The following is a 13,437-nucleotide window of genomic DNA, read 5'->3' as shown; positions in this document are numbered from 1 at the left end:
CAGCTACAGTACCTGCTGTTGTGTTCCAGGACATTGATCCTTACCGAGCACTATTAGAGTTCTGTCCAAATCCCCAGCCTCGTGCGGCTGCTCGCATCACATTGCATGGCTGGCTGACAGCGTCCCTGACACTGTTACTGTTACTGCCTCTGTGTCTGACACGGCAGGGCCAGGGAGGGAGCGGGGACCAGGGCACTGTCACTGACAGGAGGTTACAAGTCTACTGTCTCTCTTAGCCTGTATTAGTCCCTTAGACCATCAATGCTTCTCAGGCTAGCTAGTTTAGAATCTATTTTGAAGTGCCTCATTAAAGGATTCATGTGAACTGACACATAATAACCAGCCTGTTCTCTCAGTAGGCCCACTCTAAAGCCACATGGCATGCTGGGTTTTCTAACAGGTACCCAGTCACTAGCATACTGCTCCTAGCGTCAATGTCTAGGTCATTTGTTAAACGCCATAAGCAAGTGTCTAATTAGCATAACATTCATATTTCAGAACCGTTCTTAAGAGACATTCTGGATTCGTCCGCTTCATTTGAATTGTCTGTTATTGGGATACTAATGTTTTGTTGATTTGCAGCGTGGCGATGATCACAGAGGGGCTGATTGGAATGCAGTGAGAATGTTTTGGTTGTGTATGGGCCCATGCATCTCCAGGGTCCTATCATCAGCCATAAGCTGCTCCTATCAATCTTCATAACAGTACAGGCTGAGTGTGAAGTACAGCTAATCAGTCAGGTAAAAGGGAGACCTGGGCCATACCTCACCATGTTCACTACACAACGTCAAGTTTTTCTCCAAGCGTCATCTACACACAGTGGCCTCTCTCAAGCACTAAATCACAGTGTCACCCTCAGTCTCCACCCTGCTCCCACCCTACCTGCCTTCCCTCAACCTTTTCCCTGTGTGAGCAACCACAGCTCACATCATCAGCCCCCCATCCGCTTATTCAAAAGCACGCCTGCTAGCTGAATGAATTGGTAGAGCGGCAGAATTGCAGTTTGATGAAGGAGGTGGCTGCCCTGAATCTTTAGCATCAGATTGCTGATTGCATCGGGGCTTGAAAAGGTCTTTGCTAGTTGGAGCCAGGCCTTTCATTAGCCTGCACCTTGCGCTTGACAGCCTCTCTCTCCCGTCCCAGCCTCTCTGTCCCCCTGTGGCAGCACTTGTTTTCTGTCCTTGTGCAAATGGCTGGTGTAATCCTGGGCTATAGTGCTTGGGCCTGTCACTCCGTATTTGCAGTAAGCATCTTTCCCTCTCTCATCTCCTGAGCCCTAATTGTATTGTAATTAGCAATTAGCCATCTATTTATGCACACTGGAGCTGAGATTGGACCAGTTCTTAAAAGGGCAGAAGGAGAGTGAGGAGAGGAGAGGCCCAATGCTACAGAACACAAGTACAGGCCAATTCACACTTAGTGCTGCTTGTCCCATTTCTCTATCTTCCTGTCTTCCCATCAAACATGTTCCATTTCTTTCTCTCTCTCTCTCTTTTCCATAATGCGCTCACACATTAAACAAAGCTTGTATTGATGTATACTGAAGAAAAATATAAAGTGTAAAGTGTTGGTCCCATGTTTCATGAGCTGGTATAAAAGATCCCAGAAATGTTCCATACACACAAAAAGCTTTGTTGACATCCCTGTTAGTGAGCATTTCTTCTTTGTCAAGATAATCCATCCACCTGACAGGTGTGGCATATCAAGAAGCTGATTATCACGACAGCGTGTACGGCGTCGTGTGGGCGAGGGGTTTGCTGATGTTAACGTTGTGAACAGAGTGCCCCATGGTGGCGGTGGGGTTATGGTATGGACAGGCATAAGCTACAGACAATGAACATAGTTGCATTTTATCAATGGTAAATGAAATCCACAGCAATACTGTGATGAGATACTGAGGCCCATTGTCGTGCCATTCATCCTTCGCCATCACCTCATGTTTCAGCATGATAATGCACGGCCCCATGTCGTCAGGATCTGTACACAGTTCCTGGAAGCTGAAAATGTCCCAGTTCTTCCATGGCCTGCATACTCACCAGACATGTCACCCATTGAGCATGTTTGGGATGCTCTGGATCGACTTTACGATAGCGTGTTCCAGTTTCCACCAATATTCAACAACTTTGCACAGCAATTGAAAAGGAGTGACAACATCAACAGCCTGATCAACTCTATGTGAAGGAGATGAGTTGCGCTGCATGAGGCAAATGGTCACACCAGATACTGACTGGTTTTCTGATCCACGCCACTACCTTTTTTTTAAAGGTATCTGTGAGGTAACAGTTGCATATCTGTATTCCCAGTCATGTGAAATCCATAGATTAGGGCTTAATGAATTTATTTCAATTGACTGATTTCCTTATTTGAACTGTAACTCAGTAAAATCTTTTACATTTTTGCATGTTGCGTTTATATTTTTGTTCAGTGTTGCTACAGTAGTACATCTTCTGCTTTCTGTCTTTAATTCATCATCAGTGCTGGTAATGAACAGAACAGATGTAATGTTTACCTGGGCTGGCCATGGTGTAATATAGTGTTGACTGTGTTTGTGTGCCCAGGGCTGAGGGCTTTGATCAGGTTTACACTGCTCTGACAGATACTCTCTGTGCTCTCACCTCCTCGTCATCAACATGGCCAGTCTGCGTCTCTCCCCATGCCAGTAGTTCTATCCTCCTGTTACCATTAGATGAATTGGAGCGCATAACAAATAACTGCTATCGGCATTTCTGTTTCTCTTGTCATGAGAAATGACACACAACTTACTAGGATGATTTCTCCCCCTCCTGATGTCTGTGGGCTGTAGCATTGAAAGGCGCTGTGCTATGATGAGGGACCGTAACCTCTAATCGGAGCTGGATATGTGATCTTAGACACTGGGGCTAGAGGTGGCTGGGGTGGGAGTGGGGACGTGGGCTCTCAGCGGGCCTGGGGGGGGTCTACTATAGCGGGTTGTTGTGGCGGTATAATCCGCTAGCTTTGGAAATCATCATGGCGGGTACACAAGACGGTGATTAAGGATGAGGAGGTTAAGCTTTCTTATCAAGCAAAGGCTTTAGCCTGGATTGCTTGTTGTCACACAAGTGTTCCCTATTTTAGAGAAGGGCCAAAGTTACTCAGCTGAAAACAGTTGTCAACAAATACTGTTGCAGTTAATTAGGAGCATGGCAGAATCAAGTGGTGCTGTTGATGCTAAGCCTGGGCCCTAAGGGTTTGATGGAGAGGATGGAGGGTAGAGTGAGGGGCTACCTCCACAGCTTTAACCTCTCACTGTCAGCCTTGCTGCTACAGCAACTGTGCTCTGGATGGAGCCATTCAGCTTATGGACCAAGTCTGCCAGCATAGTCTTTTCCTTGCTAAACCTCTGCCGTTTATAGTTTACTTTGATGCATATTGGAGGGTCCATTTTTGAGATAGGGATATTGTGGTAACAAGTGGGACCTGTCCTTGGTATGGTGCCTTGGTGCATCCAGTTGATTGACAGCTGGGTGTCTGTGTTGGGAAAGCAGAGGGTAAAACACTGGCCTTGGTAGAGAGGCAGTGACCCATCACATTGCTCTGTGTAGGAGACTGTAGTAGATCAATATACAGAGACATGGGAACACGGGGCTCTGGGAGAACAGAACACTACAGGGCCTCCCTGGTCTGTAGAGAGCTGGGGCGGTCCAGCCTACTGGGAGGATGGGCTCATCTCCTTTCCTACAGGGGATTTGTCCCTCTTTTGTCTCGACATCGTTTTGTTTTTTATCTGAACTTGCAGGTTCTGCAGGCAACATACAGTGAGAGGAACTTCCTCAGGTTTGCAGTGTCCTTCACTTGTTCAGTCTCTGGAAAAAGTATCTGAAAGCCTGTCTATTTCCGTTGCAAAAAATAATGATCTAATATACTGAACAAAAATATAAATGCAACATGTAAAGTGTTGGTCCCATGTTTCATGAGCTGTAATAAAAGATCCCAGAAATGTTCCTTTTTGTGGGGAAAAATGTATTTTGATTTGCTGGGCCTGGCTCCCAAGTGGGTGGGCCGTTGTCCTCCCAAGCCCACCCATAGCTGCGCCCCTGCTCAATCATCTAAAATCCATAGATTAGGGCCTAATGAATTTATTTAAATTGACTGATTTCCTTATATGACTTGTAACTCAGTAAAATAATTGAAATTGTTGCATGTTGCATTTATATTTTTGTGTAGTATATATGCATAATAACTACAATATGTTATTTTCTCTGCTCTTTGTGCTGTCGTTCTGGGTTTCCACTGCTGTACACTATATTTATCTTCCTCCACTTTGTACATTTAGAGGTAATAAATACTCTGGCTTGTCTTTGCCATCTTCTGTATACATTTTCATAACCCTCACAGCTTCTATCTCCAGGCTATCAGACTGTAAAACATTCACCACTAGCCAGCCACCGCCCAGTATCATGCCCTGAGCTTTAGTCACTGTCACTAGCCGGCTACCACCCGGTTACTCAACCCTACGTCATAGAGGCTGCTGGCCTATGTACAGAGACATGGAACACTGGTCACTTTAATCATGTAGTGGTTAGAATGTTGGGCCAGTAACTGAAAGGTTGCTGGATCGAATCCCCGAGCTGACAAGGTTAAAAATCTGTCGTTCTGCCCCTGAACAAGGCAGTTAACCCACTGTTCCCTGGTAGGCCGTCATTGTAAATAACAATGTGTTCTTAACTGACTTGCCTAGTTAAATAAAGGTAAAAAAATGTAAAGAAATGTTTACATACTATTTAACCCATTTCATATGTAAATACTGTATTCTAGTCAACTATTGCTGTATATTCTGTTCTATGTTTTCTTCAGATATACTACATATTCTTCAGCTGTACTGTACCACATACTGTCCATAATGTCTATACATTCCATCACATACATATACAGTACCAGTCAAAAGTTTGAAACACCTACTCATTCAAGGGTTTTTCTTCATGTTTACTATTTTCTACATTGTACAATAATAGTGAAGACATCACATCTATAAAATAACACATATGGAATCAATTAGTAACCAAAGGACAGATTTCCACTGGTCTAATGTCCATTGTTCATGTTTCTTGGCCCAAACAAGTCTCTTCTTCTTATTGGTGTCCTTTTGTAGTGGTTTATTTGCAGCAATTTGACCATGAAGGCCTGATTCACGCAGAACAGTTGCTTATGAGATGTGTCTGTTACTTGGACTCTGTGAAGCATTTATTTGGGCTGCAATGTGAGGTGCAGTTAACTCTAATGAACTTATCCTCTGCAGCAGAGGTAACTCTGGGTCTTCCTTTCCTGTGGCGGTCCTCATGAGAGACAGTTTCATCATAGCGCTTGATGGTTTTTGCGACTGCACTTGAAGAAACTTTCAAAGTTCTTGACATTTTCCAGATTGACTGACCTTCATGTCTCAAAGTAATGATGGACTGTCGTTTCTCTTTGCTTATTTGAGCTGTTCTTTCCATACTATGGACTTGGTCTTTTACCAAATAGGGCTATCTTCTGTATACCACCCCTACCTTGTCACAACACAGCTGATTGGGTCAAACGCACTAAGAAAGAAAGAAATTCCAACAAATTAACTTTTAACAATAACGGTTAAATAAAGGTTACATTTACAAGGCACACCTGTTATTTGAAATACATTCCAGGTGACTACCTCATGAAGCTGGTTGGGTTGAGAGAATGCCAACCGTGTGCAAGGCTGTCATCAAGGTAAAGGGTGGCTACTTTGAAGAATCTCACATATAAAATATTTTTGATTTGTTTAACACTTTGTTGGTTACTACATGATTCCATATATGTTATTTCATAGTTTTGATCTATTATTCTACAATGTAGAAAAAAGTAAAAAAATAAATAATAAAACTGGAATGAGTAGGCGTGTCCAAACTTTTGACTGGTACGGTATATATATGTTTATACTCCGGACTCCGACATGCTCGTCCTAATATTTTTTTGATTTCGTAATTCCATTATTTAACTTTTAGATCTGTGTGTATTGTTAGATATTACTGCACTGTTGGAGCGAGGAACACAAGCATTTCGCTACACCCACAATAACATCTGCTAAATATGTGTATGTGACCAATAACATCTTCTAAATATGTGTATGCGACCAATAAAATGTGATTTGATTTGATATGTTTAGCAGTTCTGCTACTGTACCCAGTGTCCTTTTGTTGCTGTTCAGAACTCCTCAAATTTACACAAATAATGAAAGGCTGCCATATTAACTACGTAGCTGGATCTATAAATCCCTGAGCAGTACCAGTACCGCACAGCAGCCCGTTCTCCTGTTAAAACACATTATTATAAGGAGCTGAAATCCCCTCCATCCCCTCTACCTCTCCATCACACACACACACACACACACACACACACACACACACACACACACACACACACACACACACACCCCGTGGAGAGTTGCCCTCCCACCAATCAGCCCCTGTCCCATTTGGGTTCTCTGCGGCTTGTTAGATTAGGAATAGTCTTTTTGAAATGAGCTAATCACACAGTAGATCATTGCTGGTAATGCATTCAGAGACAGCATGGAGTGACTTTGATGATAGCAGGAGACTGTGTCCTTGGAGTCTGCAGTCAGTGTCCTCAGCCTGGCCTGGTGTATGTTGAGTCAAGGCTGTGGCTCTTCTCTGTGTTCTATGTTTTGTCTGAAGACTGGCTGCGGGTGTGCTGGACATATTGACAGTGCACAAAAGGTTTTCATGGGTCCAAAATTGATCTTTGGCTTTCACACCCGACCCGATATTCATAACTACATTCTCAAAAAACTGAGACCCGTTTCAAATGGAACCGAGGACAGTCAGACCCGTTCCAAAAAGGACTGTGAAAAACAGACCCGTGCTGGTTCGGATCAGAGAGACCCGTTCAGATTCGAGAGTAGAAGGAGTGAAATAAATCTTAGACTGGGCGCTGCCAGCACTATCAATAGACAAGTGATATTGGCCAAATTATCCAAAACTGCCTATAACAAATGACAACAAAAATAAAACTAGTCGTTGTGTTTCGATGTGTAGCATATTCAAAACCTTATAGCCTTTTGTTTTATTGGTTTTTACTTTCCTTAAACAATAATCATCTACCTCACTGTTCAGCTGTCAGAGATTTGAGTGCAAATTGCATCTGGGCATTACATGCATATAGGATATTACTGTATAATATTCATATTTAAAAAATGAATATTGAGGCAGACAAGCTTAGGCCTAGCCCTAGAGAGACGGAGAGAAAGATAACCTGGCACCATGTTCCTGACATCCACATGGATTGTTTTATACTTGTCAGAAAGGCTCCTACTGCTATACAGATATAGGCGTACAGAAGGTGGTTAAATCGTATGTTTTCCATCAGAAAATGATATTGTTAGATTAAATGAGTAACTCTGGTAGGCCTAGAACTTTCTTCCTCACCTCAAGTTCACCTGTCAGAGTCAGTTGTAGTGCCGGGAGGCACGGCCTTCATAGGCTTGCAGTAGCTAAGCCATTCTATTAAGGTCAAGTAAGTCAAGTCATTGTTTATAGGGAAAATGGAACAGGTTATTATATTTGGGATCCGCTCGAGTCCTGTCAGATCTTGGAATTTCGGGTCTGTTGGACCCGTGAAGAGCTCTACAGTGAACCCTATGGACAGGCAACACAACCCTAGGTCCTGCTAGACTCCCATTCAAAACACAGCCTCACAACACTGGGGCTTTCTCTCCTTGCAGAAGTATTCTGTTCTACGAGCAGGCAGAGTTGTTGGGTTCTTCTTTTACAACAAGCTGCTTTGTTCAGACTGGCACTCAAGCGTGCACACACACACACACACACACACACACACACACACACACACACACACACACACACACACACACACACACACACACACACAGTCCCACCCCTCCTAAGTCACTCAGTGGAAACACCAAACACTCTGCAGCCATTTCCCTAGAGAGGAGAAAGAAGCGAGAGAGGCCTGTTGTCTGTTGTCACCATGGAGAGAGAAATAGGGAAAGTAATTGCGTTGTTCCAGGGCTTGAGAAATCCCATCAGCCTTTGGGCAGCCCTGTCAGAAAGTATAAAGACGGCGCTAAAAACTTAACTGGCCACAGACAGGCTGGGGGAGCACCCTCGCTGAAAATGACTTACAATGGCCGGGCAAGACAGTCAGATTATCTATCAAGGGAAGCAGGTGAAACAGCTGTAAAAGATGTAGGAGGGCTAGCAGAGATGAACACTGGCTTGTGTTTATATTACCAAGATCGGCAGTGATAAAAGTAAGTGATGTTGATAAATACCCACGTAGCCTTTTACCACCAGTTGCCATGGCTGTGGTTGCCGGCGGAGAAGGATTCAGCTGCGTTACGCCAGCCAGGGCTACGGCACAACAGCCTGCTGCCACAATTTGCATGAGTTCCCATGCAAATGGCCCAGAAGGGGGAAAAGACAGTGCTGGCGTGTGTGTGTGTGTGTGTGTGTGTGTGTGTGTGTGTGTGTGTGTGTGTGTGTGTGTGTGTGTGTGTGTGTGTGTGTGTGTGTGTGTGTGTGTGTGTGTGTGTGTGTGTGTGTGTGTGTGTGTGTGTGTGTGTGTGTGTGTGTGTGTGTGTGTGTGTGTGTGTGTGCTCGTGCGTACATGCATGTGTGTAACTACTATGTTAAGTAGTGCCATCATTTCTCTGTACATTTCAGTAACAGCTTGTGAGTAACGAAGGTGGAGTCGTTCGTTGTCTGAGGAGGAACTAGCATTTCTACTCTCTTTCTTATTGGGAATATTTCCTGTTTCCCCCAGAACTCCTTGTTTTGTGTAAATGCTCTGTGCTCACTGCTGCAGATGCGCTTAGCTGTGCCATGCTTCCCTTTCTGATGGTGTGGGTGATAAACCTTAATATTTCTGCTGCTTTGGAATGAATAGAGGCTTTAATGCTCTCCGATTCCTTCCTCCAACACAAGCTAATTGTGTTTGGAAGAACAATAAATAATGTATTTATTTGTGACTATCTTAAGTGTTGAGTGTTTCGGAACAAATGTAAAATTCCTGAATGTGTTGAGGATCAGAAACAAGCAAAACGACGGAATGGAGGCTTGAAATGTGCCACACTATCTGTAAAGCCTTTTAGAAATGAACCATGTTTTGATTAGAGATAGCGGTGGCTGTTGAAGTAAAGTGCAATCTGAAATGACATTGTTAGATGTACAATAAAAACAATTCACCTTTGACAGATTCTCAGCATAGGCTGCAGCACTGCTTGGTTATTTAGGGTGTCTTCAGAGCGTGTATCAACATTTGTTGTTGCTTAAATATCATGCTGTAGAAGTATTATCTATCCTGTCACAACAGTCTAGGGAAAAGGATCCGCTCATAAACAATGCTTTTCCCAAAATTCTATCTCACCATTAGAATATAGAGACCTCTGTTCTCTCTCTCTCTCTCTCTCTCTCCCTTTCCCTTTCATCCCTTATCGAGGGGCCAGTCTACCGGAGATTCTATGTTTGGACTCACATTAAAGGTGTTGTGATGCGTTTGAAGCCTGATCACCCATCTCTTTCCTCTCTTCAGATGGTCACAAGAACAAAGAAAATATTTGTGGGCGGATTGTCAGCCAACACAGTGGTGGAAGATGTGAAGCAGTATTTTGAACAGTTTGGGAAGGTAAGGAGAATCATTTTGGGTTCCTCCCTTTTATGGTTTGGCGGCGAGAGAGCCATGTCATTGTGGGTTGGAGGATGTTCAGTCCCTGTCCCAGCCCTTGTCCCAGTCCCTGTCCCCAGTCCTGTGCCATATTAGATTTCAGCTCAAGGTCACCTTGTGTAAAACTGAGGATGCTCCCTCTACAATATCAGCTCAGTACTTGACCTCAATAATTGTCATTTGAGCATGTACTGAACATCTCATCTAGTGTGTGCATGGTATAATCTCTGTATTTCTCAGTAGTCTGGTACTCTGTAAAAGTAAAGCCATAGCTGAGCCCAGCAGTGCGGAGCAGCAAGTAAATATTCAGAGCGGGCTTGGTTGTAATCATCGAGACTGAAAAGGGCTCAACACAAATTTCGACTTGATTGAATGACTTGATTGACTTGATTATACAAAGTTTTTTCCCCTCCTTAAGGAATCCTGAAACACTTGGGAGACAAACAAATCAGTCTGATTGAGGGAGTCGCTCTGTGTGTGTGTCACAGACAGGGAGGAAATCAGAGTAGTTAGTCTAGGTTTTTAAGAAGGGGAGGGGGCAGGAAGTGGCTTGTCTCTCCTGCCGCCTGTCTGGTTGTGTCTGTGTATGTCCCTCTCCATCCTCTCTGTCACATATATCCCTCCATTTATTAAATAACCTGGCTGCCCAATGCAACCCGCCATTATCGCCACACACGCCGTTTCTCTGAGAAGTTGCCCGGAGAGGGAAAACCAATTCATTTAGTTTCTCCTCCACAGAAAGATTGAGAAGGGGGGAAGGATGGGGGTTGTGGTCACCGCAGTGGCAGCAGGGCTTGTCATTCAGATGTCTGGGATGTACATGTTTAGAATGCTTTAGTGAGGAGAGAGCGAGAGAGAGGGAGAGAGAGACAGGGAGAGAGAGAGAGGGAGGGAGAGAGAGAGAGGGAGGGAGAGAGAGAGAGAGAGAGAAGAGAGAGAGAGAGAGAGCGAGAGAGAGGGAGAGAGAGAGAGGGAGAGAGAGAGAGAGAGGGAGGGAGAGAGAGGGAGGGAGAGAGAGCGAGAGAGAGAGAGAGAGAGAGAGAGATTCTCCTCTGTACCATTGCAGCTCAGGGCTCAGGTAAACACACTGCTAGGATAGCTACCTGGGAATTCTCTTTAGGTGTGGCTGTGTGTGTGTGTGTGGGCCAAGTGTGTGTTCAGGTCTAGGTGACATAAGCCAATTAGCAGGATGTGGGCAGGCAGGCAGCGGAGGTGGCGGTTGTTGTGGGGATCAGGGGGAGAAACAGGTGGTGTGGTCACACCAGGGTTACTGCAATATCTCTCTCTATTCTGTCTGTTCTCTGTTTCTTCTCCTCTCCTCTCCCTCTCCTCTCCTCTCCTCTCCTCTCCTCTCCTCTCCTCTCCTCTCCTCTCCTCTCCTCTCCTCTCCTCTCCTCTCCTCTCCTCTCCTCTCCTCTCCTCTCCTCTCCACTCCTCTCCTCTCCCCTCCCCTCCCCTCTCCCCTCCCCTCCCCTCCTCTCCTCTCCACTCCACTCCACTCCACTCCTCTCCTCTCCTCTCTCAGCCTTGGATAGAGTAGGATACAGGGAGAGGAAGGGAACTGACAGCTCCAAATCACATCACTCTCTCCCACTCTCCCACTTGTCATCATTAGTAAAAGTGCTCATATCTAAACCCCCAGCACAACTTCAGAGAGGCCCGCCTGCTCTACAGAGTATTACTGAGTTATCCACACTACACTGAATCCGTCCGGGTAATGTGCCGCTGACAGCCAGATGAATGGGCTTGAAGGACAGTATCGGTGTGTAATGACTGATTCTCATGCATCCCAATACCAGCGTGACTGACAACGACAAGATCTCTCCTCTGAGTTCCTCTGAAGCAGCACACATTTCTACTGTCTTGTCTGTTTACTGTACTGTGTCTTCATGTGGGACTGATGAATTAGGTTCACCTAAGGCCCAGTAACAGGCGTCTCTGTATCCTGTGGAAACGTGTAGGGCTGAATATGTGCCAAATAAACACTTGTGTCCTGCTTGAGTACCATTACTGGAGAGCTCTGTATCGTCAGGTTTGTAATCATTCTTACATGGCATACAGCTGTTAAAAAACACTTACCATCAAGAAACAACAAACTGGTAGGCGACCCTGATTAAAAAAGGGGGCCAGTGGTAACCCTCATATTGAATTACAGCCTGACATAACAGTAGAACTAGAGACCAGGCCAGAAAAGAGGGATTAACCACAGTCACGGGCCTAACCACAGTGAAGGGCCTAACCACAGTGAAGGGCCTAACCACAGTGAAGGGCCTAACCACAGTCAAGGGCCTAACCACAGTCAAGGGCCTAACCACAGTCAAGGGCCTAACCACAGTGAAGGGCCTAACCACAGTCAAGGGCCTAACCACAGTGAAAGGCCTAACCACAGTGAAGGGCCTAACCACAGTGAAGGGCCTAACCACAGTGAAGGGCCTAACCACAGTCAAGGGCCTAACCACAGTCAAGGGCCTAACCACAGTGAAGGGCCTAACCACAGTCAAGGGCCTAACCACAGTGAAGGGCCTAACCACAGTGAAGGGCCTAACCACAGTGAAGGGCCTAACCACAGTCAAGGGCCTAACCACAGTGAAGGGCCTAACCACAGTGAAGGGCCTAACCACAGTGAAGGGCCTAACCACAGTGAAGGGCCTAACCACAGTCAAGGGCCTAACCACAGTCAAGGGCCTAACCACAGTCAATGGCCTAACCACAGTCAAGGGCCTAACCACAGTCAAGGGCCTAACCACAGTCAAGGGCCTAACCACAGTGAAGGGCCTAACCACAGTGAAGGGCCTAACCACAGTGAAGGGCCTAACCACAGTCAAGGGCCTAACCACAGTCAAGGGCCTAACCACAGTGAAGGGCCTAACCACAGTCAAGGGCCTAACCACAGTGAAGGGCCTAACCACAGTGAAGGGCCTAACCACAGTGAAGGGCCTAATTATCTGGGATGGTTTATGCTGAGTCATTGGTTTACTGAAATCGTCTTGAAATGCATCTCAAAACAAGATGCCCTTATTTGGCTAAGCTGAATCAACTCCTGGCCTGCACTGTGTTCTGTTCTGTTCTGTTCTGTTCTGTGCTGTGGTGGGTTGGGGTCCGGTGCTGGGCATTAGCTGTGTTCTGTTCTGTTCTGTGCTGTGGTGGGGTGGGGTGGGGTCCGGTGCTGGGCTGTAGCTGTGTTCTGTTCTGTGGTGGGGTGGGTTGGGGTCCGGTGCTGGGCTGTAGCTGTGTTCTGTTCTGTGGTGGGGTGGGTTGGGGTCCGGTGCTGGGCTGTAGCTGTGTTCTGTTCTGTGGTGGGGTGGGTTGGGGTCCGGTGCTGGGCTGTAGCTGTGTTCTGTTCTGTGCTGTGGTGGGGTGGGGTCCGGTGCTGGGCATTAGCTGTGTTCTGTTCTGTTCTGTTCTGTGGTGGGGTGGGTTGGGGTCCGGTGCTGGGCTGTAGCTGTGTTCTGTTCTGTTCTGTTCTGTGGTGGGGTGGGGTCCGGTGCTGGGCTGTAGCTGTGTTCTGTTCTGTGGTGGGGTGGGTTGGGGTCCGGTGCTGGGCTGTAGCTGTGTTCTGTTCTGTTCTGTGGTGGGGTGGGTTGGGGTCCGGTGCTGGGCTGTAGCTGTGTTCTGTTCTGTTCTGTGGTGGGGTGGGTTGGGGTCCGGTGCTGGGCTGTAGCTGTGTTCTGTTCTGTGGTGGGGTGGGTTGGGGTCCGGTGCTGGGCTGTAGCTGTGTTCTGTTCTGTTCTGTGGTGGGGTGGGTTGGGGTCCGGTGCTGGG

The 13,437-nt window shown here is 46.2% G+C and overlaps 1 protein-coding gene across 14 annotated transcripts in view; it reads left to right on the top strand.

Moving 5' to 3' along the window:
- The window catches only part of msi2h (RNA-binding protein Musashi homolog 2), a 360,285-nt gene that overhangs the window by 88,885 nt on the left and 257,963 nt on the right, over nt 1–13,437 (top strand). For 13 of the 14 annotated variants that reach the window (XM_014137419.3, XM_014137431.3, XM_014137423.3 and 10 more), the window contains 1 exon segment: nt 9,544–9,636. The exons of the other annotated variant lie outside the window; for it this stretch is intronic. In XM_014137419.3, the coding sequence (XP_013992894.1) occupies nt 9,544–9,636 (93 nt within the window). 14 annotated transcript variants of the gene reach the window in all.

Source organism: Salmo salar, chromosome 13, assembly GCF_965601325.2.
Source record: "Salmo salar chromosome 13, fSalSal1, whole genome shotgun sequence".
Lineage (NCBI taxonomy): Eukaryota > Metazoa > Chordata > Actinopteri > Salmoniformes > Salmonidae > Salmo > Salmo salar.
Note: the sequence above shows the minus strand (reverse complement) of the source record. Positions and strands in the feature narration are given on the sequence as shown.